Source organism: Sturnira hondurensis, unplaced genomic scaffold, assembly GCF_014824575.4.
Source record: "Sturnira hondurensis isolate 20B ecotype Veracruz unplaced genomic scaffold, ASM1482457v3 Scaffold0007865, whole genome shotgun sequence".
Taxonomy (NCBI): domain Eukaryota; kingdom Metazoa; phylum Chordata; class Mammalia; order Chiroptera; family Phyllostomidae; genus Sturnira; species Sturnira hondurensis.
Genome location: NW_028080496.1, coordinates 2,466,585 through 2,490,146, shown reverse-complemented (window position 1 = coordinate 2,490,146; position 23,562 = coordinate 2,466,585). Strand labels below are relative to the sequence as shown.

At 53.9% G+C, this 23,562-nt stretch overlaps 1 protein-coding gene across 4 annotated transcripts in view; it reads right to left on the bottom strand.

The window, feature by feature from the left end:
* Positions 1–23,562, bottom strand: part of HOMER2 (homer scaffold protein 2) — a 69,194-nt gene that overhangs the window by 18,965 nt on the left and 26,667 nt on the right. For 2 of the 4 annotated variants that reach the window (XM_037053525.1, XM_037053522.1), the window contains exon 2: positions 8,006–8,162. Coding sequence is in view for 1 of the 4 variants with exons in the window: in XM_037053522.1 (XP_036909417.1) it covers positions 8,006–8,162 (157 nt within the window). In the remaining 3 variants the exon portion in view is untranslated. Of the gene's footprint in view, positions 1–6,233; positions 6,702–8,005; positions 8,163–23,562 lie in introns of those variants that run through there. The other 2 variants (XM_037053524.1, XM_037053523.1) reach the window with 2 other exon arrangements.

The following is a 23,562-nucleotide window of genomic DNA, read 5'->3' as shown; positions in this document are numbered from 1 at the left end:
CACACGCTCGCTGCGTAGTCACGGAATGCCGGGCGTTCTGCCAGCCAAAGGCACACAGGGAACTGAGTCCAGATTCCTGTTCTTCCAGTCGCAGGTGGTCAGGAACCGGGTAGAGACAGGTAAACAGTCACCTAACAATGGAGGTGTTGTAAAGTACCAACAATAAGCTTACCCTGGCAGGAACCCCCGAAAGCCCTAAGACGACAAGAGACACTCGGGAAAAATGCCCTTGGACATGAGGGATTCTTGGATGTTTGCTAACCAGCACAGCTCAGGGGTTATTATTGCCTCACCGTGTGGTTTCTCATGGTCTGAGCAGGGGCAGCAGCAACCCGAGTAAATTCTCTAAAGGACAAATTGACCAGCAGTTTTGTTTATTAAGGCTACATTGACTCTCAGCAGTAAATTCTGAATACTTTTTTTTTAATGAATAAAACAAGGAAGAGAAAACCGTTCTGAACGAGAGAGCCCTGCTCTCCTCGGTAGGAACTTCAGTCAATCCATTTGCCCGAGGACAGACCTGGAGAGATCTCCACCTTAATTAATAAAGGCATCAGGGCAAGGAGTTGCAGTTGTCACTAGTGAAAGTGTCATTGCAATGTACACACACAAGAGCCTACTGAGCTTGCTGATGAGGCCTGAGCTCAAGAACAGACCCTACTGCAACTAGTAAAACAACTTTTCAACGTTAATATTAATCGCAGCAACTGCTGTTGATTGAGCGCGCGCTCAGTGCTTTGCTTATGTCAGCCCAGCTGACCTCACCACGAGGCTAGGAGGCACGACGGTCGCCATTTCACAGGAGGAGAAAGGGAGCGGTGAGCGTCGGAAGAGAGGGGTCGTGTCTGCGAGGAGAACGCAGCCTCTCGCAGTCCCGTAGGTCCATTTCCTGCCCCCACACACCTGTCCCGTAGGCCCATTTCCTGCTCTGCGTCACCCCTGCAGACCCAGAGCAGACAAAGGTCTGCCGCTCCCCGAGCACAGACTGCTCGCCTTGCAGGAGGAACTCTTCGCCAGAATTTCGCAGTGGGGGTGTCTCTGCCGCCCCTCCCCCCCGCCACGTTCCCCACGGACAGGCCGGCTCTGAGAGGGAGGGAGAATGGCTTTGATCTCGGCTCAGCACGGCTACCTCTCACTCTGTCACCCACGCCAGGATGTCCAAGCATGCGCCAAACACAGCCTACAGGATCCCACGGGCAGGACGGCAGCCGAGGGGGCAAAGGAAGCCCGCCCCTTGCACCGTGCTGCTCTTGCAACCCTCCAGGCCGGTTCCTGCAGGGTGTGCGGTGCCCTGGCTGTCTCCTGACTGCTCACCGCAGGCTCTGGGCCCTCTGCAACTTCCTAGGTCCAGGGAGCAAGAAGAGGGCGGGGAGGCGGCAGAAAGGGGGAGAAAAGCCATCCCCTACTTCTACAGGGTCCTTTCCGTTCCAGAGACTCGGCAGGGGCAGCGCATCCGAACAGCCTCGAGGCTCTGACAGTCAGCCCGTCACTACAAGCAGTGTGACAACTGCTGGCTGCTGGCCCAGGAACCCCGGCGCGCTGACCTTCTCAAGGCGCCAGACTGACAGCAGGAAGGATCACGCTGCCAGAAGGGCCCAACTGCAGAGCCTCCAGCATTCATTTCCCACCAACACGGGACCTCCACCCCGTGCCACCCTGGGTGCTGCCACCAAGCCTAAGTTTTCCTGAAAAGCTGGCCAGAAGAAGCTCCGAAGGACGTGCGCCTTCTGTGTCCCGGGTCACTTCCAGCCCACAGCTCCTGCACCTGGAATCCACCTTCGGCTGCTTCTCTTTGAGGCTCTGACTCATTTCTGGCTTCCGCCCTCCCCAGCCCTCCCCAGCGTGAAGGCGGAGGTGAGAGGAAGTGGGCGCTGATTAAAAGACCTTTTGTCTGCAGTTGCGTTTGCGGGTGGTGAATGCCCCATTCAGGTGCGTGTGGGGGAGGGCCGTCCTGGGGGTGGAGGTGAGGAGACGGGACCTGGGGACTGAGGAAGGCTTAGTCCTGGGCAGGTGCAGGGAGCCCTCTCTGCCGAGACTGGAGAGAACAAGGACATAAGTCATAAGCTGGATTTCACCAGTAACATGGAAATGATGTTACCATTATTATATACCCGCCAAATTCAACAAATGTCTGAGGGTACTGAGGGTGGGGCGAGAACAGGGAATGATGGGAGCTCACAGAATGGCAAACCCACTGTGAAAAACAGTGGCTTTCTCTGATAATGCTAAAAATGTCCATTCCTTACTGCCCAGCAATCCCAGTGCTCAGTGTATATACCCAAGAGAAAGCTTCGCGTGGATAAACGAGGGGGAATGGACAAGAACATTCACAGTAGCAGCGTTTGCAAAAAAGTAAATAAAAAAGACAGTCCAGCGCCGGCTGAATGGACCAACCGTGGTACATTCAAGCAGTGAAATACTACCCAGCAGTGAGAATGAACCAAGGCTGTAGGCATCAACTTGGATGAATCACAAAAATTTAACACGAAGCAAAAAAAATAAAAAGGAAGTCAAAAAAAGACAACATACGGTATGGGTCTCCATATGATTCTATTTACATAAAAGCCCAAAACATGCAACGCTAAATAATATATTACTTAGCGCAAGGATCAACCAACTCGAAGCCCTCTGGCCAAGTCCACCTGCAGCCCGTCTTTGTGAATAAAGTTTTATTGGCACACGGCCACAGCCACTTGTTTATGCACTGATTCGTGGCTGTCTTCTTCCCACAAGAGAAAAGCTAAATAGCTGCCACGGACCACATGGCTCACTGAAAAATTGCTGTCAGCTAAAAGGCAACGGAAAAAATACAGGAAAAATAAATTTAAAATAACTACCATCAGCCCCTTCAGAGGAACCGTTTGCTGACCTCTGGCTTAGGGACACACACACAGATGGCGAAACTGGAGAGGAAAGTAAGGGAACGCTTCCTGCAAACTCCAAGCGAGTGGCAACCTCAGGAGGGGTGATTGGCAGGAGCATGCCCTTGGGAAGAGGCCCAGACAGGGACTCTGAGGCCCAGGAAAGAGTGGGTTTCCTCGGCTGGGTGGTGGGTGCGCAGGTGTTTACTTTTTCTATCAGACGTTAAATGGTACACACAAACGGTGACAACGGAGTACACAAAATTACAACAAAGTTGTCGGGGAAGCTGGTGGCCGCAGTGAGCCGAGGCTGGGAGAGGAGGAGGCGATTCCCTGCCGTACACTGGGCCTGGGAGACTGTGCTGGGGGCAGAGGGGTGCGCAGCAGTCTGTGAGTCACAGGGGTGGAGGACGTCACCCAGTGGGAGGGGACAGAAGGCCATGGGAAGAGACCCTGCTGTCTCCAGTGCACAGCCCTTCCTCTTTTGTGAGTTATCTCTGAGGCCTTCCAAGGGAAAGGCGTGCAGATCTGGGACCACGTTTGCAGAAAATGCACAGGATATCTGTAACGAGAGCTCCTTGGAAGAAGCAGAAAGCCAAGCTCCTCCAGACTCCAGTCCTCCTCCGGACTCAGAGGAAGCAGCTTGTCACAAAATGGGAAAGAGATCCCCAAAATTCCTTTTCATGACAAGTCTTCCCCAAGTCTAGGGAAATGGAAGGTAGAAGAACCTGGATGTTTTCTACAAGAGCCTGGGACCAAGTTACAGCAATTAAAAGACATGTTGTCTATTTCCAAAGCAGGTGTTAATAGATGCTTTTTTTCCTTTGTTTCCACCACAGTCCGGGAAAGAAAGAAACCAATGTGCATTGAAAACCTACTGTGTGCTGAGAACCTTCCAAATGCTTGCTCCTTGAACAGAAGGTGCCTGCATTTATCCAAAAGAGGAAACTGTAGCGATAGCGGAAGAGGGGACCCTGGCTGCGTTCTTGAATGCAATTTCACATTTCCAGAAGAAAATACCAAGCGAGTCAGATTTCAGAGGCGTACAGCCTCCGAGCAGTCATAATTGGGCAGCACTGGGTACACAGCAGATGCTGCTAAACACTTGTAGAATGGATGGCCAGTAAGGTCTCTCTCCGTATGGGTGTCTGCGATCCCGTAAGCAACTGAGAACCAAGGGCAGCAGCGTCACCCAGAGCACCGGGGAGAGAAACACCTGCCCTGAACAAGTCTTGTCCACGGGCGCAGGCAGGTTCTCCCGAGAATGGCGACGACTGGCTCCTCTGTGAGACCGCCAACTCACAGTGAGGCTGAGCATTGTGACGGCTCAGTCAACAACCCCTCTGCAAATGGAGTCCTTTAAAATGGACCTGGCGGTTCTGCCCAAAACTCGCCATAGATCACACGACTGTTGGTGCTCTGATGGCTCATAGCAGTGCTCCAGGAAGCTGGGTTTGTGCAGCGCCCTCACGCGGCCCCCAGCTGTCCGTGCACAGGGCTGGCCCCGGGTGACATTCTGAGGCTCTGACCCTGATTCTGGCGTGGGGCTGGAACCTCAAAGACAAGCCAGACCTGGCTCCCATCCTCAAAGAGCGCCGCCATTAGGCAGCCTTGTGCACAGAGATGGGTCCACATAACCCCCTACAGTCGGGCAGTGCTGGGCAAAGCACAGCAGCATTCCTGCCTATGCACGCCTCCAGCAGCAGCTGGGACTGACGCGTGAAGAAGTATTTGCTCTGAGAAGGAGGAACATCTCAGTGTTTCAGGGAGAACGCACAGCAGGCCTGAGCACAGCCTCGTCCCAGGACGAGCAGCACCGAGCGCTCTCAGGGGAAGGAGAGACCTTCCGCGCATCCAAGTGAACAGGACAGAGCCGAGGAGCCTGCTGTGCCCTGCGTGGAGTGACAGCTGCCGACGCCGCGGGCTGCACGCCCTCTCTTCCTGGGGCTCGTGCCCTGCAGGCTGCCTGAGGCTGGCTCCGCGGCTGAGTGTGCTGTGGTCTCTGCTCACAGCGACCTCCAAGTCCCTCCCACACCAGCAACCTACTACTGAAGCACGGACTCCTTCACTTGGCAGGGGGGAGGAGGCCTCCCCTCCAGCCTCCTGCCTTGGGAGGGGCAGCTGGCCCGGACGCACCAAGCCCAGGCTCCAGGTCATGGACTTGATATGGCCAGGCCAGCAGAGAGAGGCAGGCCCTGGGCCCTAGACTTGCCCACGGGCAGAGGTGCAGCCCACGGTGAGGACGTAGCCCCAAAGGCTAATGGCATTTGACCCTCTGTCATCTCGGCTCAGATCAACATCCGGGACCAAAGGCCTAAAGCGAAGTGGGCTGCCGAGTGTGGCAGTCGGGGGGAGGGCGGTGGTGGCCAAGGCAGGAAAGAGCCCTGTGAGTGCACCAGCTCAGGACACTGCACCCTATTCCGGCCCTGGGAAGGGAGGAACTCCACCCGGATCATGCAGGCCATGCAGGCGGAAGTGTGGGCGGGGGGTTAGGAGCTTGGCCATGGGTGCAGAAGCGGAGACCACAGAGACCAGGCAGGTGGCAGGAGCTGCTGCCACCCGGGAGGTCACCGTCCTGGGTTCCTGCACCGCTTCTCCATACCCCACCTGCCTTGTGGGGCAGCTGGAGGCACCGGGGCCGACCTAGACCCAGGCTGCTGGTTTTCCTTGCTTTACATGTGGCTGAGGCAGCGCGGGGAACCCCATCAGTGTTCTGTGCTCCCAAGTGGCAGTCACGGTAATTAATGACGGAGGCCCGCCCACGCCTACCTCCCCACACTCCCTCAGGCCTTGTGCAGCGTGAGGCCCCGTCACGGGTCTTGTGCCTGGGTGGTAAGGCAGAACTCTGGGTGGGCTCCAGGAACAGCAGGCGGCCAGGTGCCGCAGGACAGGTGGCCTGAGACCCTCAGGCTCCACCTCTGAATTCCAGGGGTGCCCCACGACCTGGGTTTCCAATTCCCACATTTTAGGTGACTCTGTGACTTGATGGACCCCCCATATGAGCCTAAATTAGCCCTACGCTGCAGTGAGGGGTCGGCCCACTCTCCCGCACCCCTCTGATGCCTCACAGCTGACTCTGGCCCGTCTCCAGCGTGCTGTCACAGCCTTCAGGACTCGCAGAGCCACACGACGCGGTGGCTGACACTTTGACAAATGACTAAAAGCCCGGTTAATAGGCCTGAATCACTTTCTCTAAGAAAGCCGTTTTACTTGCATTTAGGCTCCATATATCCTTGGATAACTCAGCTGGCAGCAGTGCCGGCCCATCTCAAGGACGTGGTAATAAAATACAGCGGCGGTATCACCATGCCTCCCAGAAGAAGAAAAAAATAAAGGTACCTTCCAGACAGTCAATCCTCAAACTCAACCTACCCACCGTGGGCCAGGCACTTGCACGCGGCCTGAGGGCTCACCAGAACCCCGCCACCTCTTACCACCCTGCTTGCGTAGAGGAGAACGCCACTGCCCGTGTCTCTGTGGACACACGGGCCAGACCGGCTGTTCCACCCGACGCACCGCCTGCTGCACGGTCTGGTGTCAGAAAGTCCCCCTGCCAGCCAGGGGGACGCCTGCTGAAGCCTCAAGGACAAGCAGCCGCCTGCCAGGCCCGGTCACTGCCTCCCTGGACCTCAGCTGCAAAATGAGGGCTCTGGGCGCCCTTCCTGACTAGGAGGAAGGGTTGTGGCAACTGGAAGGATGAGAAAGAGGGTCGTGGGGCCAAGCGACCTTTATCCGTGGTCTCCATGACGCTGAGGGCACAGAGTGGACACAGAGTGGGCACAGAGAGCACACAGGCTGCGGAGAGAGCTCCGCCTTAGAACAAGGAGCCTCCTCGAGAAACCAGGAGGTACCAGCAGGCTCCCACCCCTTTCCTGGGTGGCAGTGTGGGGGGGTGGGGTCTTCTAAAGGAAACTTCCTGAGCCTTCCAATCCGTGGTTGTGAGGTTGGAGGTGGGGGAGCCTACAGGCAGTCCCCAGCTGCCCCTGCTCTCAACTTTCTAGAAGTGCTGACCTAGAGGCAGCAGGCGGGCAGAATAGACCGCAGGAGGGGCCTGGAGGGTCAGAGGCTACTGCAAGGTCTGAGCAAAACTGTGCCTGGACGAGAGTCACGGCCTTGAAACCAAAGGTTAGGCACGGATGTGAGACACAAAAGATGGGTTCCTTTGACCAATCCCAAAAGGAATGACTTTCCGCTCTTTCTTTTCTTTCTTCCAATCTTCCTTCCTTTCTTTTTTTAGCCCCAGTGATTGAGAAATGAAAAGGAAGAGGGGGTTCAGAGGGGAAACAGGGGAATTCAGCTTCAAAGAAATTTAATTTCAGGTGGTAGCAGATAATCCATGTAAAAAAATGTCCAGCAGGATGCAGACAGATTAAAGACAGAAAAAAATTATGAAGCACCGTCTACTTTTATTCTATTTTGCACATTTGGTGATACTTCTACTGATATCCCTTTTTTATTCTGCTTCCATATAATGTGGCAAACATACCAAGGAAGACAGTAGAACCCTGAAAGGACCGGGAAAATTATTTTAAGAAATACTACAAAACCATTTATTAAAAGCAACTTAAGAACCCCAAAACCAGATGAGAGGGGACACCCAGCGCTGGCAAGGGCGCGGCCAGCTGGCATTCTCAGACAGGCTGGAAGCCCTTGGGAGAAGCAAGGCAGCCATGTCCACCGAGAGCCATAAGGTGTTGATATCACTTCCAGGAATCTGCCCTGAGGACGTGTGCCCAGGAAAACAATAGGTATATTCGATGATCAAATGAGGGCACACCGGCTGCCTGAACACGCTCATTATCTGTAGTAGTAAAAAACTGGAAGTCACTTAAATATCTAACCGTAAAGGGAGAGATTAAGAATATTTTAGGGCCTTGGTGGAATTATTACACAGGCATTGCCATGCTAGTTATACAGACAACGAGGTAACAGGGAAATCTTTTTTCTTCATTTGCTGTAATTTTAAATGGGAAAATAAAAGCCAACCAGGCTCTGTGATTGTAAGACGTTACTGCAATAACATCTGTGGGACGGTGGCACGATTGAGGGGTGCATCCTTTTCCCTCCACTTTTCCCACCCATCATCTTGCTTTAGACACAGCCCGGGTGACTGTGAACACTGAAACCAGCTGGTGGGGCGGTACCTTGGCTCCATCCACGCTGATGATCCGATAGCTGTTCCTTACGACATCGTAGAAGTAGGAGACAGTGACGGCCTGCTTGCTGGCGGGCACCCAGTTCTTCTTGGTGTTGGGGTCAATCTGGAAGACGTGCGCTCGGGTGGTGAATATGGGCTGTTCTCTGCAAGACGAGAAGTGGGCACGTGAATCGGTGGGACGCAACGTTATGTATAATTTATCATTTATACGCCATCGACTACCCCCTAAAGATTTGAATAGCCTAGAGGGGAAGATGGTCCTCATATGCATGAGGACAATTAAATTTGAAAAAGGGAAGGGAGGAGAAAGAGAGACACCAGAGAGGCGGTTACTGAAACCTGACACCCTGAGGCTGTGGGGCCACTGGCCTAACAACCACTTTGATCCCAAGGCACCTTCTTGCCCGGTGAGTGTTTCTGCACCCAGTCAGGTGTCCTGCTTTTCTTCTGACATCCTGCTGGCGTTTTCAGGAATTTGAAACAAATTCATTTTGGAAGATTCTGCAACAATGTTAGGATTTTGCAAACCGTTTGCAACTTCATGTATTTCTGGTAAATACTTCTTAAATTCATAGCGTTTTGCAAATGATGCATTCATTCATAATTGACTCAGCCTTCAGGTTTCAGGTTTCCAACATATGAACTTACTGAGTTTTAAGTGACATGCACCAAATCTATTTCTTTTGCTACTCTTGCCTCTATAGTGCTGCTTTTTCACTCCACATTCCTATAAACTCTTTGTGAGAACCAAGTTAGCACATTATCTATTTTCCTGCTGAGAGGGGAATTAGATCTTGGGAAGAAGCAGTAAGAGATAAGGCAGATGCACAAAATCGTTGTGGACTTCACCGTGTTTCATATTGTGAGGCATCTATTTCCACAGAACAACCAGAAGAAACAGGCTCATTACAAAGTATTTTAATTTCGAAAAAAGGAACTTCAGGCAAACTGGCTCAGAAATCCTTGTAAGTGTTCAAAATAAGATAAAATGGAGGGGAAAATGCCACCAGAATGTAAAAATCATCCCATCGCTCATTAGAACACTACAGAGTTAATAAGTACTTATTAGAGATAGAAATTAAATCAAAAGGTAACGTAGACAAATTAATTTTTAAAATCATGACAATGTCAAAAGACATGACATAAAAGAATAAAATAAGCCCTGGCTGGTGTAGCTCAGTGGATTGAGCGCGGGCCTGCAAACCATAGGATCGCGGTTCGATTCCCAGTCAGGGCACATGCCTGGGGTGCAGGCCAGTTCCCAGCAGGGGACGCACGAGGGGCAACCATACATTGATATTTCTCTCCTTCTCTCCTTCCCTTCCCCTCTAAAGATAAATAAATAAAATCTTGGGGAAAAAAAAGAATAAAATACCCACGTGGAGACAAAAATCAAAAGGGAAAAGTGAATCTTCAGTGTTTTGATCTCCAATGGAGTGGTGTTACACGAGAGCAGTCTCTGAACCCATCTTGACGACAGGAGACTCGTCACAGGAAAGCAAGCTCTTCCTAAGGAGAGGAACTTTCTCCCAGAAAAGCAATGCACCACTGGAGTGTCCTTCCAGTGAACGCCACCGTGAATACCAGCGACAAATGTCAACTGTGGGTGCAGACAAATGCGGAAACTGTTTGCACGGCTGTTCCTCTGAAAGAATGCAAGCCCAGCGTGCGCTCCTCACGCCGCCTCAGTGCGGCCGCTCGGAGAGGCCGGCACCGCAGAAGGGCACACAGAAACCAGCATCCCCAGCCCGGGGTCCCAGGAGCAAGACGAGCGCCCCTGGGAACGTGGATGACTAGGGCGCTGTCCTTCCCTCAACAGCAACCAGGTTCACCCACCCACCCACACCTGCGGTCGAGGGCAGCCGGAGGGGAGCCTGTGCGTGTGAACACCGGGCTCCCTAACCGGGCCACGTGGGCAGTCTACCATCTGCAGGCCCAGCTGTGCGCCTGCTGGCCCCGGGCGCCGTATGTGGCTAATCGTCTAAATACACCACCACAGAGGAAAGCTCCTGCTCACGTGGCGTTCTCTGGCATTTGGGAGAAGAGGGAGTGTTGAAAGGGCAACAACACAGAAGAGGTTTTTAAAAAATCAAATTACGCTAAAATCTCTGCCTCCCTGCGCAGAGCACTAGCAAGCTAGGCGGGGGTCTTCCCTGTGAAGGATCGGGCTTTCAGACCTTGCTCCCTCGTGTCCTCCACACCGAGGAAGAGGCATCGGGTCGAGTGTTAGCGCCCTGAGACCTGTGACAGCAACTAGCTGGGGCACTTCCTCTCAAATCGCAAGCGCCCCAGCCCCAGCCCCAGCCTGGTCCCCGGGAACCTGGGTCTCCAGGGCAGGGGCCTGAGTAGCTCTGTTCTTCACAAGAGCTCCCAGCGATTTTTATCCTCAAAGAAGCTGGGGAGTCACTCGTATCAGACGTTATCAGATAATCTAGAATAAAAATGAAAGAAGTGACAGATAGAGCCAGACCTCTTCTCCAGAAAGACACAGGTGACTGTGAATGACACAGACTATCTCCAGAACGTCCCCCCACAGCCCAAGGGGGACAACAGTGGGACCAAGAACAGGAGCTTTGAGTGCAAAGGACGGGAGAAGGGCAAGGGAAGGCAGAGGTGCTCTGGCCAGGAAAGAGGGCAGCTTGTGGTGGCCAAACAGTGAGAGAAAGCTCCCTGTCCCTGCAGCCACAGCAGTGAGAAAGTGAAGAAAGCTGAGCAGAGAGAGACAGAGGAGAAGGGACAGGGAGACAAGAAAAGATGGCAGAGCTTTCTGGTCAGGGACAAGCAAACACAGCGAGTCATCTGCTTCGCACGGCTCTGGTCAAGGTGCGCGTGCAGACGAGAAGGACCCACCTCCAAATCCACCTGCTCAGCTCTGGGAACGGACTGAGGCCAAGACAGGTGGCCCTCAGGTCCCCACCCAGAAGTGCAATTTCTTGGGAGAGCACAGCTGGCCACATCCCCGGTGGCTGTAGGGGAAGTGGCCGCTAAACCACGGGGAGAGGCCCTGAGACCTGGCAGGGAGCTTCAGGGGCGCCCGCCAGCTCCTCGCAGAGAAGGGTGCCATGGCCACTGGTCCTCGGCCCAGAGGACCCACAGCCAGTCCCCCTACGGCCGTGTGCCCAGGAAACCACCCAAAGGACTGGGGTTCCCATGTGAACAACCAAGTCTGAGGCCACTAGGATATTCTATTTTATTCTTCAAAAAGTCAAAAATCTAATTGTATTTAAAGAAAAGGCCAAAAACACACAATGGTGAAAAGAAAAGCCGGGAGCTAATGTTGACTGGCTACTCGCCATTCTGCCCAGCCGTGCCTGGGACTCCTGGTTTAGGGTCACGACGACCCCGTGGGGAAGGTGCTGCAAGGGTGGGAAACGCAGGGGCTCAGAAAGGCCAAGACCAGCCTTGGGTCCCACGGGTAGTGAGTGGCAGCTCCGCCGCTTGGCAGATCGGAGATCTGAAGTCAGTGCAAGGGACACGGACATTCTCCTTCTTAAATACAAGGGGGCACTCGCTCCCTAAAACCGCAGTGCCCGTACCTGGCAGCTGCTGATGCCTTCCCAACGATCCAGCCTCCGGGTACCCACACCCTGGTGTCATGCCCTCCCTCAGAGCAGGGGTGTGACCTGCAACTTGCTCTTAACCAAAAGAATATGGCCAAGGTGACGGGCTGTCATGTGTGTGAGCAGGTTACACAGGCCTGTGGCTTCTGCTGTGCTAGCACGCTCTCTTGGCCAAGTCCCGCCTTTGGTTTTGATGAAGCGAGCCCTCATCGTGGGGAGGCCCACGCAGCAGGAACGGAGGGTGGCCTCTAGCCAACGGCCAGAGGGGAACTGAGGACCTCCGTCTAAAGCCGCTCGAGGAACCGGAATTCTGCCAACAAGAGCCTGGAAGCTTAGAAGTGGATCTTTCCACAGCTGAGCCTCCCTCAGGTGAGACCCCAGCCCTGGATAAGAGCTTGATGACTCCTTCTGAGACAGGGGTCCCCAACCTCCAGGCTGTGGATGGTACCTGTCTGGGCCTGGTAAGAACCAGGCCACCAAACGTAATGCACTTGAATCATCCCCAAACCATCCCCTGACCCCCATCCGTGGGGAAACTGTCTTCCACAAAATTGGTCCCTGGTGCCAAAAGGGTTGGGGACCGCTGGCCTAAGAGGCCCTGAAGCTGAGGACCCAGCTAAGCCAGGCCTGGCTCCTGACCCTTGGAAATGTGTTCCACCTGGAGTGGCCAGGTCTGCGGCAGCTCCTTACACAGCAGCAGATGACTAAGACAGGGATCTGCACAGACGCTACCTGCACATCACACACATTCTCACTCGATCGGCCGACAGGGCGGCGCCATCCGCACGGAAAACTGAGGGTCGCGGTGATTTCAGACAACCTGAACAACAAATCTCTGCATCTCTACAAGCCTCACCACAAAGCTCAGACAGGCAGCGCCCAGCTCGGTCAGGGCACCTCGCCTGCCCCGAGAAAGTAAACGAGATGGAACTGGGACGCAAACGCCAGTTCCCACGAGTGTGCGAATCAGCCTAAATCGAAAACCCAAGGGAAGCAGAACTTTGAAACTCAGGAGGTCGCCTGTCCCGCGCCGCAGGGAAAAGCTGAGGAGAGTGCACGTCCGAGAACAGCAGCAGCCACGTCCGTACCCAATTTTCCGCCCTCTCTGTGGTGTTCGAGGCCCAGGGGGTGTTTCAAACAGACGCCCACTCCCTCTCCGGCGCTTTTAATAGAAAGCAGATGTTTCCGGGTGGCAGAGCGTTGCTTTAGGCAGACAATACCGCGGGCTGTTCCTGGTCTCCTCAGAGCTGAATAGACACAGTGCTGCTCACGGAACACATTTGGGGCCTGACAGGAATTGTCCCCGAGAATAATATTGTCCCCGAGACACTGTGCAACAGATGTACATTTGGGATGTGAAAACCACTCGGCAGAGAGACCACTCTGGCTTAGAATGAATTCTGGCTCTGCGTAAAATGCTTCTGTAAAGAACGGGCATAACTACTTTTTGAAGGGAAAAAAGAGAAACATTGTTTTAGTTTCTAATAATCCCTCATTTGCAATGCTCAGTTCAGCTCTGGGCTTTTTCTGATAGGAACTAGTAAAACCTCACAATTCTTATTATTCCTATTTCTACTTGATGTGAATGAAAATGAACCATTTGGACATTATTTTACAGCCCTCTACACAGTGTTTCCAAGATTCACAGGGAACTCCTGAGTCCTGAACTGCACAGCTCCAACCATCGCTCACGCAGCACCAAGGGGAAGGCCTTCCCCAGGCTCGAAGGGCCAGGCGCTGCCCACCCAGCTCCCGAGGCCAGTACCCCCAGCTCCGGGTGCGTCGGAGTGGCCCCCAGGCCCCTGTCTACCTGGTCCTGCCCCTCACCAGGCAGGCGGCACGGCTTCGCCGCCGGCTTCCCCAAATCGCCTGCACGTTCACGTCACCATGTGCACGCCCGTCACGGGGCCTACCATGTCCTTCCCCCTTGGTTGGTCAGAAGAGTTCCCAGCAGACCTTTAAGTCCGGCCATAGCATCTTGACTCCCCTAATCTGTGGTCTCAGGACACGGGCCCTGAACTGAGCACCTGTCCCAAGGCACCAGAAGCATGGGCTCACCGGGCCCCTCGAGCCCTCTCTTCAGATTGTCAACAGGCCCCTGTGCTGGCAGGGCCACCTCCCCAAACCCTAGGACAGAGAGCTGGAGAGAAAGGAAATATGGACACACGCTTCTTCCAGCACGTTCTTCCACGCACAGAAGCTAACTCACGAGCACACTGTGGTTCTACATTCACGCAAAACCCCTGTAACACGGTTACCGTTGTTTGCAGACAATATCACACATCCAGAACAGCCAAGAAAATCAACAGAAAAAAAATGAACATGAGTAAATTCAGTAACATTGCTAGCTATACAATTACTAATAAAAAATAAAGTTGATAGTCTTCCTATCTATAACAAACAACCAGACAGATAATATCATGGATTTTTAAAGATCCCACTTACGGTAGGAACTAAAAGATAAAATTTCTAGGAATCTGTTTAACAATTATGCAAGATCGGTATTAAAAATATAACTTCTTTGGGGCAGAAAAGAAAACTTTAATAAATAAGACTTATCCTGTTTTTAATGGGAAAAGTCACTATAAAGATGTCAGTTGTCCCTAGGGTAATACACACATTTGACACAATACAAGTGCGCACAGGCCTAGAGCTAGACAGGGTTATCCATGGGGAACACCTGCCAGGTGAGGGTGGCCAAGAACATTCTGAAAATGAAGAGCAGTGAGGGGTGTAGCCACACCAGATACAGAAATATATTACTAGGAAGCTACAGCAAATGCAGCAAAGAGGGATTAATAAATACACAGATTCACGTTACAGAGCCCCGTCCAGGCACTGAAGTCCAAGGAACGCGGCATGTGACACAGGCGGCCCTGCCCCCAGGCGGGGACACAGAGTGATTCCACACACGCTGTTGCAGCCGTGGGCTGGCCACTCCCTGGGGGAACCTGCCCCTGCTGGACCCGGGCGAGAAGTCCGCCACCTTGTCTGCTCTGCACGCCCCCAAGTCACAGCAGACTCACTCTATTCAAGGTACTTTCACCTGCCCCAGAACAGCCCGGAGGAGCAGAGCTGAGAAACGCGAGGTCTCGTGTAAGTCCCGTTTGTCGCAAATCCTCCTACTCCACTGACGGGGATTCCCTTTTTGGGCCCAATTACACCGGGGACTGGAACGAGGCAGGTGCCCCCGATGAAGGCTGACGGGCTTTCTCAATGCCACTATGTTTACCCCAGAAGGCTGCATCTATTCAGACACGTTCTCCCGCAGGTCTCCCGTAACGTGGGTTTAACTAAGTTCCAGGGCTGGTTCCCAGGCGGGGGGCTGCCCCCAAGATCATCAGGGCCGTTCCCGTGTGCTGTGGGAAAGCACGCGGACTTCCCCAAAGGGGCGGCGGGTGCAGGGCAGTGGGTGAGGACCCCAACAGCCGGGAGGGGGAGAGGCGGTTTCAGAAAAGCAAAGCCAGGACTGGAGGCCAGTGTCTGCACGGGGTGAGGTGGGAAGAGCTTCTCCGAAGACGAAGGGGAGGTAAACAGGTTACCGGAGGCTGAGACCAAGGGTGGGGTGGAGGGAGGAGATCAAACAAAACCCACCTGCAGTGCCGGCTCAAGTTCAATGGCACCCCTCTACCCCTGCCCAGGAGCCCTCTCCCTCCACACACACACAACCCCAACCCAGGGCCCAGCCAGCGCGCAGGGTTTGGCAGACGAGGTGGCGATGGCTCTCCGGGTGCAAGAGGTATCCTCAGGACCAGCGAGAGCACGACGCGGCTACAGGAGGGGCCGGCAAGAGACGAGGCCCAGGGGTGGACCAGACTGAACAGCCACGGACTGGGAATGCCACGCTAAGGAAACCAGTCTGTCTTGGGGCCACCATCTCCCAACTGCGTGCCATGAAAAATGAATGTCTAAGCTATTTGCTCTTTCATATAAATTCCAAGATATATATATGTGTGCGTGTGTGTATGAAAAACGTTAAAGATTCTTGGACAGCTCTTCTCATAACTATTTACCGTTACCTTTAAGAGAGCGTATTCTCTACCCAAGACTACGGGAAGATCACGCAGGAGCCGTGTGAGGCACCGACATCTGTCATTTGAGCTGCACACGGGCTTGTGACCTGCCCCTGCGAACGAGCCATGGCAGCAATGTACACCTTCGAGTCACGATGTCTCATCTATGGAAGATGTCTCGTCTTGGGATTTCCACATACATCCATGACTTTATTTCACATGTCATATTGAACATGTGTATGATAAAAACGAATTCTATGTGAGTTTAAGGTGAATAAAGGAAGCTTTAAACCACAAGTCGGTTTTGTGACTCGCACACTGGGAACCCCACGCGCCGAGCATCAGACTGTGTCCAAGGGGTGTTTTCTAAAAACCAGGTGGCAGGCCACCCAAGTCTCAGTGATGGATGGTTCCTGGAATAGCCGGTGCCACAGAGTGGAGCACGGCCAGGGGAGCGGCTTCCGGCCTCCTTCTGCTAACACGTCCGTGTGTAGAGATTTTCACACCACACGGCAAGGAAACAAAGCATAGAAGACTTCACGCCACACCCGATGTAAGGGTACGACTTGGCCACATCCTTCCCAATATTGAGCGATAGGATTTCCTTAAACACCTGAAACAACAACGGTCTCGATGTTTAATGTTGAAAGCTTCTGTATTTATCCACAGTAAAAATTACATTAGATGTCTGGCCACTTACGTATTTTGTTCTTAATCATCTAGAAACAAATTTCTTTGCCATTTTATCCTGCCACAATGGAAAAGCATTCAAATATACACGTGAACGGTCTTGCGGCAACTACTTCACCTGGGAGACCACGTCTTGCTATCCACCTGAACCAAGAATCTGTTATATCTTCTCATCTGTTGACCTCCCACTAACGTCTCAAAACGGGTAAACTGCGTCACGGTACATGAACTGAGAAAATGCCGATTTTTGAGCAAAGGAAGCAGTACAACCGAACCTACAATTAGGGGGACAACCGCCACTTGCGCTGAGGACGGACTGAAGTGGGAGGAGGCTGGAGGCGAGGAGAGAAGCCGCTGCTGAGACGTCCGGGCGCAGCAGGTGAGAGCCTGGCCAGGGGCAGCGGGCACGGGCCGAAGGAACTGGGTGTGCAAGATTTCAAATACGCCACCGGGGAACTTGTCAAAGCTTCAGATGTGGCATAAACACCAGAACAAAAAGATGTAAAACTGCTCTACGTGAAAGTAAAAAACGTCTGTGTTACAATGTATACCGTCAAATAAATCGAAAAGATAACCCACAGAATTGGAGAAAACGTTTGCAAATCACACATCTGATGAGGAACTGGTATCCAGAACAGATAAAGAACTTTCAGAACTCATCTACAAAAGGACAACTAACCCAATTTAAAAACAGGCAAATAATACGAACAGACGATCTCCGAAGAAGAGCCACAATGGTCAACAAGCATGTGGAAAGATGCTCGCCGTCACCAACCATCAGGGAGGTACAGACCCACACCCCAGCAGACGCTACTCCACACCCCCCGCCCCGCCCAGGGCTGCGGTCAGACAGCCGATAGAGAGCGTTCTAGAGAATGCGGACAGACCGGAACCTCACACCCCGCTGCTGGGGATGGGAAATGGCGCTGCCCCTTCGGGCAGCAGCTGGGCGACTTCAGACAGCGGTGTGGGCCCTGCTGTACCCCCACTGCTCCCCCTCCTTTGCACCACCCATTACTTTGTTGCACCCTTCGGCTCCCAGTACTTCCTTCCCATTCACTTTGCTGTCATAGGATTATACTTCTAATAACCTCCCTATTATCATTCTAATGGGTTCTTGGAGCAGAGGTATAAATACGTACAGGTGCAGAATCCCACGCTTTAAACTCTATGTTAATCTCATTAGTTTTCCAGGTATAATTTGCATATGCTTAAAAGGTAACAGACGTTCTATCCTAAGCCCCTGGTCCGTGTTGGCAGGAGGTGGAAGCTGGGTGGCAGGGCTCCATCCAGCTTGTCACCACCGGCCACCTGCGACACACAGACCTGAGCGCCACGGGTCGTGACACAGATCTGCCGGGACAGGTTAGGGAACTGGCGAACTGCAGGTGGGTTTCCTCTTTCCAGGACTTTTAAAAGAGCAAATTACTGTGTGGCCTTCCCTATTATGTCAAAATAGATAAATCGGGGCATTAAATAAAGAGAATGCTCAGCTTTAAACCAAGAACATCCTCTGCAGGTTCCATCGGCCCAAGAGAACCTTTTTACTCAAAAGCAAAGCCTGCATGACACATCCCTGCCTTACAAAGGCTCAAGGTTAAAAATAAACACGGGCATTTGCAGGAGCACGAAAATAGTGCCGCAGCCCACAGAGCCCCAGGCACTCGGAGGGAGCCGAGCGAGGCCGCGTTTAGTCCGAGGTCGGCCCTCGAGGACCGCAAACGAGCGACAGAGCAAAGGGCGCCTTTCAGGGCTGGACTCCCTTGTACTACACCCTGTCCGCCTCGCCCGATTCAAACCAAGCACGGGTGCCCACCATGTCCAGCTATGCATAAACGGGCCGTGTTGGCAGTCCTCCTAGACGAAACCCACATCCTCACCCGGCCTCTTTGGACCCTTACCCAGCCAACAGGTTTACCCCAACCTGCCTTTGGCAAAGCTGTGTCTCCCTGTGGAATGCCTGTTGCTCATCTCTACCCCCAACTCGCCCCCCCGCACTGGTCAGAATCCTACATCCAAGGCAAATGCAAATCGGTCACCTTTCCCATCAGAGGGACCAGCTCCAGCACCAAGCCGGGTCTCCACCCCCCCACCCCCCACCCCCCCCCCACCCCCGAGCCCAGCTCCGTTGTGGCCCTCACATAATCTGCCTTGTCTTTGGGTAGCGATAGGTGTGTCATGGCCCCCAAATCGGGCCACAGCCCCCAGGCACAGATCAGATCTTCACTTCTGGAGCCCCCGCAGCCCCTTGATAGAGAAAGCACTTGAAGTTGTGGCCAGGAGCTTTGTGGGAACCCAAGCTGCAGAGGGCACTGAGTAACCAGCTGCCAGCAAGTGGGACCCTGCACAATCCCACCAGGCAAAGGAGCAGATCCTCCGTGGGGAGCAGGGGAAGGCCCCGCTCCAGCAGGACTGCAGGCTAGTGCGTTACACGCGTGCTGAGCCCCCACCGCTGAGGCCCGGCTTCGGCCCCCACCAGCAACTGCCGCCCCAGTGTGCCGTACAAATGGCCTTTCCCACGTGCCCTGCTTGGCCTGAAAGGAAGTGGAAAGCGCCAACCAGAATGATCTCAAGGGCCACGACTACACCATGTGCCACGGAGAGCCTGGGGTCCAGAAAACACATCTCAGCAGCGGGCCGAGAGGAGGGGGCCGAATGAGCACACGGACAGAGAGGACAACAGGGGGATGAGCACGCACCCCGTGAAGGTCCTTCAGTGCTGGATCCTCCAGTTTCTTCTCCCTTTTGGAAAAGGCCTGATGCTTCACTTTCAGCAAAGGAGGCAGCCAGCAGGTACCAGAGGGCCAGCCCGGGCACAGCCTGTGCCGTTGCCGTGCTCCAAGGACACATGGCCCGGCTCCTCCAAAGGGCCAGATGGCTTGTGTGCATTGCCCCCGCTCCGTGTTTGTCTCTCCCGGTGCTCTGCTCCAGCCTCCCTGCTCAGATTCACAGGTTTCTGTGCCCATTTACATCTCCAGGGCAATTCGTGTTCCTCTAACAAGAGATCCGGTTTTTACACTGGAAAAGCCTCTCCACGGTCACCCAGCAAGGCGAGGACCTCCACACCCAGGTCTCAGTGGTGCCGAGCACGGGGTGTCTCCCGGAGGCCCCAGCACACAGCGGTTGTGTGCTCCCACCGTGCAGGGCACTGACACGCATCTCACCTAACTGTCCCGACAACCCTGAGACATCCGTGTCTGTCTTCATCTTACAGAGGAGACACAGGCCACACAGAGCTACCAGGTGGGAGTTACCTCAGCTGCTCGGGCTCCTTCCCACCCTCCCCACCGTGCCTGCCCGGCTGACCCTGTTTCCCAGCCACATCAGCGGCCCTCCCGCCACCAAGCCCTGGCTGCAGCACCCTCGAGCTGCTCAGCAGGTCTGCAGGCGAAGAGGCTCATCCTTATCTATCCCTTAGCAAGGCTATTAGCCGAGGCCTGAGGGAACAGTCCAAGAATCCAAATCCTGCTCACCAACAGCTTCCTCACCGCCTCTCCCCAAGTCACGACAGTCAGCACAGAGCCCAGAAAATACCTAAGTTCCCTAAACCTTCAGTTTCCTGCCCAAGGGAAACTGAAGGTGCCTTTGGGTGTATCTGAACCGTGTTGGTCAATGATCAGCAGACAGGGCAGCAGGCAGCAGCTGGCCCCCCAAGGGGGGGCCACCGAGAACCTCCATCCCAGCGCTGCAGCCTGGGTCTCTTCCTAGCGCAGCACTGAACTAACACCTTGGGACACCCTCACCAGAGACCCCTGGAGGGTTTCCGCTCCCTCGTGACCTCCTCTGGGCCACACCTGCCCACCTGCCACCCTCCCAAACAGCTGCCTCAGGGCAGCCAGGACTCTGCGCTCAGTTCTAACTCTCCAAGACGCCAGCTGCGTGTCCTGCCGCGCCACGTGACTCTGACACCGTCCAGCTGGAGGCAGCATCCGAACCTGGGGGTTTAAGGCTCGGTCCTGCAAGACTGCCTACATTGCAGACAAATCGCAAGTCCGAGTTGTCACCTGTGTTTGTGACCAGCGGGCTGTGGAGAGGAGATTCCAGTGGCCCTCGTCTTGGGTTCTATTCATGTACTAGGAACATTTTACTTACTGGTTCGCCAACATATTTTACAGGGTGTAACTGAAGAACAGTCGGATGAAGGAGAGGCACAGGGCAGGGTGGAGGCAGGTGTGCGGAGCCCGCCAGCTCTCTGGCACACCGCGCTCCCCCAGTCTCCACACGGGCACCAGCCAGAGCTCTCCAGGTCCCGCCCCTTTGCATTTTCGTGGAGGCTTCATCACGGAGGTATTACTGATGGAATCACTGGCCACTGGCCACAGATTCGACCTCCAGCCCCTCCAGTGAAGGGGGGTAGGGGGCAGTGAAAGCTCCAGCCCTCAAATGGCCTTGCTAGTTCCCTTGGCAACCAAGCCCCCCCCCCCGCCCCCGCCCCGTGCCTTCCAAAAGTTGCCTCATTAACATAACAAAAGACCCCTTATCACTCTCCTTCCAGGAGATTCCCAGGGTTTTAGAAGCTCAGTGCCAGAAACAGGATTTATAATGTTCTCATCACAAATCACTCTCACAAAAGCCTCTCCAGCCCAGGCTAGACACCCCCGCGCCCGCCCTCGGAGCACCTGGGTTGGCCCGAGGAGCACTCTTCACACCTGGGCCTCTCCGCTTCTCACTGCCCCCTCCCGACAAGTCTCTTCCCGCCTCTCCAAGATGCCCACCTTTGAATCTCTTGCCATCGCACTCAGCCACCCTCTACCCATAAATGCTGCTGTTACCAGAGCCCCCGTGTGACTGCCCTCGTTTCTCCGTGATTTTAGCCCCTGGACCACCACCTTCTCTCCTACCTGGGGCCTGTCTCCACTCTCAGTCATTCCAAGACACAAAGAACATCCTGCCAACTGGCCTTCAGTCACGGAAACGCCTCTTCTTCCCCTCTCCCTCAGCCTCGCCAAATCCCTGTCATAACCTGTCATTTATCCTTAACTCCAGTCCATCGATAATCTTCATTTCATGCATCCCACTCTCCGCAACTGACACAGCCCCCCGCACCCGGCCCAGCCCACACTCCCAGTCACCTGTACCTGCCCCAGCTTCCCGCGGCACTTTTTGTCTCCTAATCCACCAGAAAATGTGTTGTTTGTTATACTTTTATCTATTGTGCATCTCACTAGAAAGTGAGCCTCCCAAAGGCAGGGACTCCTTTGTCTGGTTCCCAACCCCCCGGACAGCACCCAGTACACACACTACTCAACAAGTGCTTGAATGGATTGTAACTGTAATTACTCAGGATCCCTTCTGCCTGCTGTACTGTAAACTCTCCCAGGACAGGGGCCAAAGCCATGTTAGAACCCCCTGGAAATAGGCAGTAAATATCATCTAATTGAATGAATGAAGGAGCAAAGTTAGGAGGCAAGAAGGACACGCTGGGCACGGCCAGCCTGCGCGTGGACTGGCTGCACGCAGTTCTATGGCCGCCGGCTGCCGCCTGAACCCAGGGGACCTGAGTACAGCCTGCGGCTCTGACAAACCCATGTATTAAACACCCCGCCTTTGGATGGAGAGGTCTGAGCTCTCGGCAGTTTCTGCCTCTACCGTGCGAGCCTTTGACCCCATGAGTGGGGGGGAAACTGCTTGTACCTGCTCCAGTGGTGACCTGGAAATGCCCCTTCTAAAAACCATCGCCTGGAAGACCGTCAACTATGACCCTCTTCCTGCAAAAACTCTTAAGGAGATCCCGTCGGGGTTTCAGATCACATTTTCGATCTGCCTTCCTCTTTAAGCTGTGCTCAAGATGACTTGGTTACTTTAGGAACTAGTGGATGAAAGATTTTTTCTAGGAAGAGACATAAATAAGCTGAACAAACTCCGTAAGACACGTAGAACAAATTTCACAACGTCAGACTCTGTCTGACCTCCTACCTAGGGTGGAGGGGCTTGACACCCCAACTTTTACGGAAATAAAGTGCCATTTGATGGGGGACCAGTCCTGAACCACTGCTCTAAAGCACCTTCCTGTCCTGCTCACGTGGCCAACAGGCAGGGCCTTCCGTGGCAGCCAGGAGGGCCCCAGCTCTAGCAAAGACCTACAGCACTTGGCAAACAGCACATGAAAATGAAACACCGTCCACATCAGTCTGTGTCTCTGGGAGCCAGACAACACAGCCGACCACAATCACTGAGTAGTGGCGACTGTGGGAACGAGGTCACAAAGCGGGTGAGTGAGGCGGGCTCTGGAGAGCTCACAACCCTCCCGTGACAACACCAATATCAACAGGACTGATCTGGCGCAGACCCAGCCAAACGAGTTTATTTCTTTGAGATTCAGATTCCCATTAGGTAATCTGAAAAATGTCCTCACAGATGTGATCACGGCACGCAATTCAGCAAGACTGAAGACTGAAGTCACTCGGAGAACCCCTACTGAAATCTGAGAAACAGGGCCAGGGAGAAACCAGGAGACAGAAGGCTGAGGAAGAGAAGACGGAGGAGCAGCCCCCCGGATTCTGGGCAGAAGTCTGCAGAACACTCAACAGCTACGTGAGTGGCCGGGCGACCGTATCAGAGCAAACCCCTGGCTTTAGCCCCTGCCCTCTGAAAGGCGGGCTAACAGAACTTCCTCGAGGCTCCTCCCTGCTTTCTCTTTTAATCCCAGGTTGTACTTTTGAAACAAAGGTTGTTTTGTTAAGGGATTGTGAAAGTCTTGGAGAGCGTGCAGACCTCAGAGCCAAAGAACAGACGCAGACACAAGCCCTTCTCTGGGTCCTGGCTGGGTAACCTTCATCATGTCATTTAACCCCTCTGAGCTGGCTTCTTCATGCACAGAACATGAAGCGTACATGACATAATGCATATCAATAATCAATAAATACTAGTTCCCTTCATCCTGGCGGAACTCTCTCTTCTACAGGAGCCACGTAAACTCCACAGTGACCGCGCGGGTGGACCCTGTATGTGTTCGGCATCCCGCCCAGTGGCCCCCGAGAGAAAGAGCCTGCGCATCCACAGACCAGCAAGCGCCCGGAAGTGATTGCCGATCTGAGATGCCGCCACTGCTCCCGAGGGAAGGGCCTTCCGCCAGAAGATAAGGCAGGCTTCTCGTCCCCGCACAGATTCTCCAGAAATTCCACTGAGCACACAGAGAGAGCAGTGCCAGCGCTACGGCGGTTGGGAGGGTACGGACTCGGTCTGGGGCCAGTGGTCTCGCCTGGCAGTCAGATGGCAGGGGAGGGACAGCAAGGCCGACGAAGACTTCATGGGCGACACAAACGTGGTGAAGGCAGCCT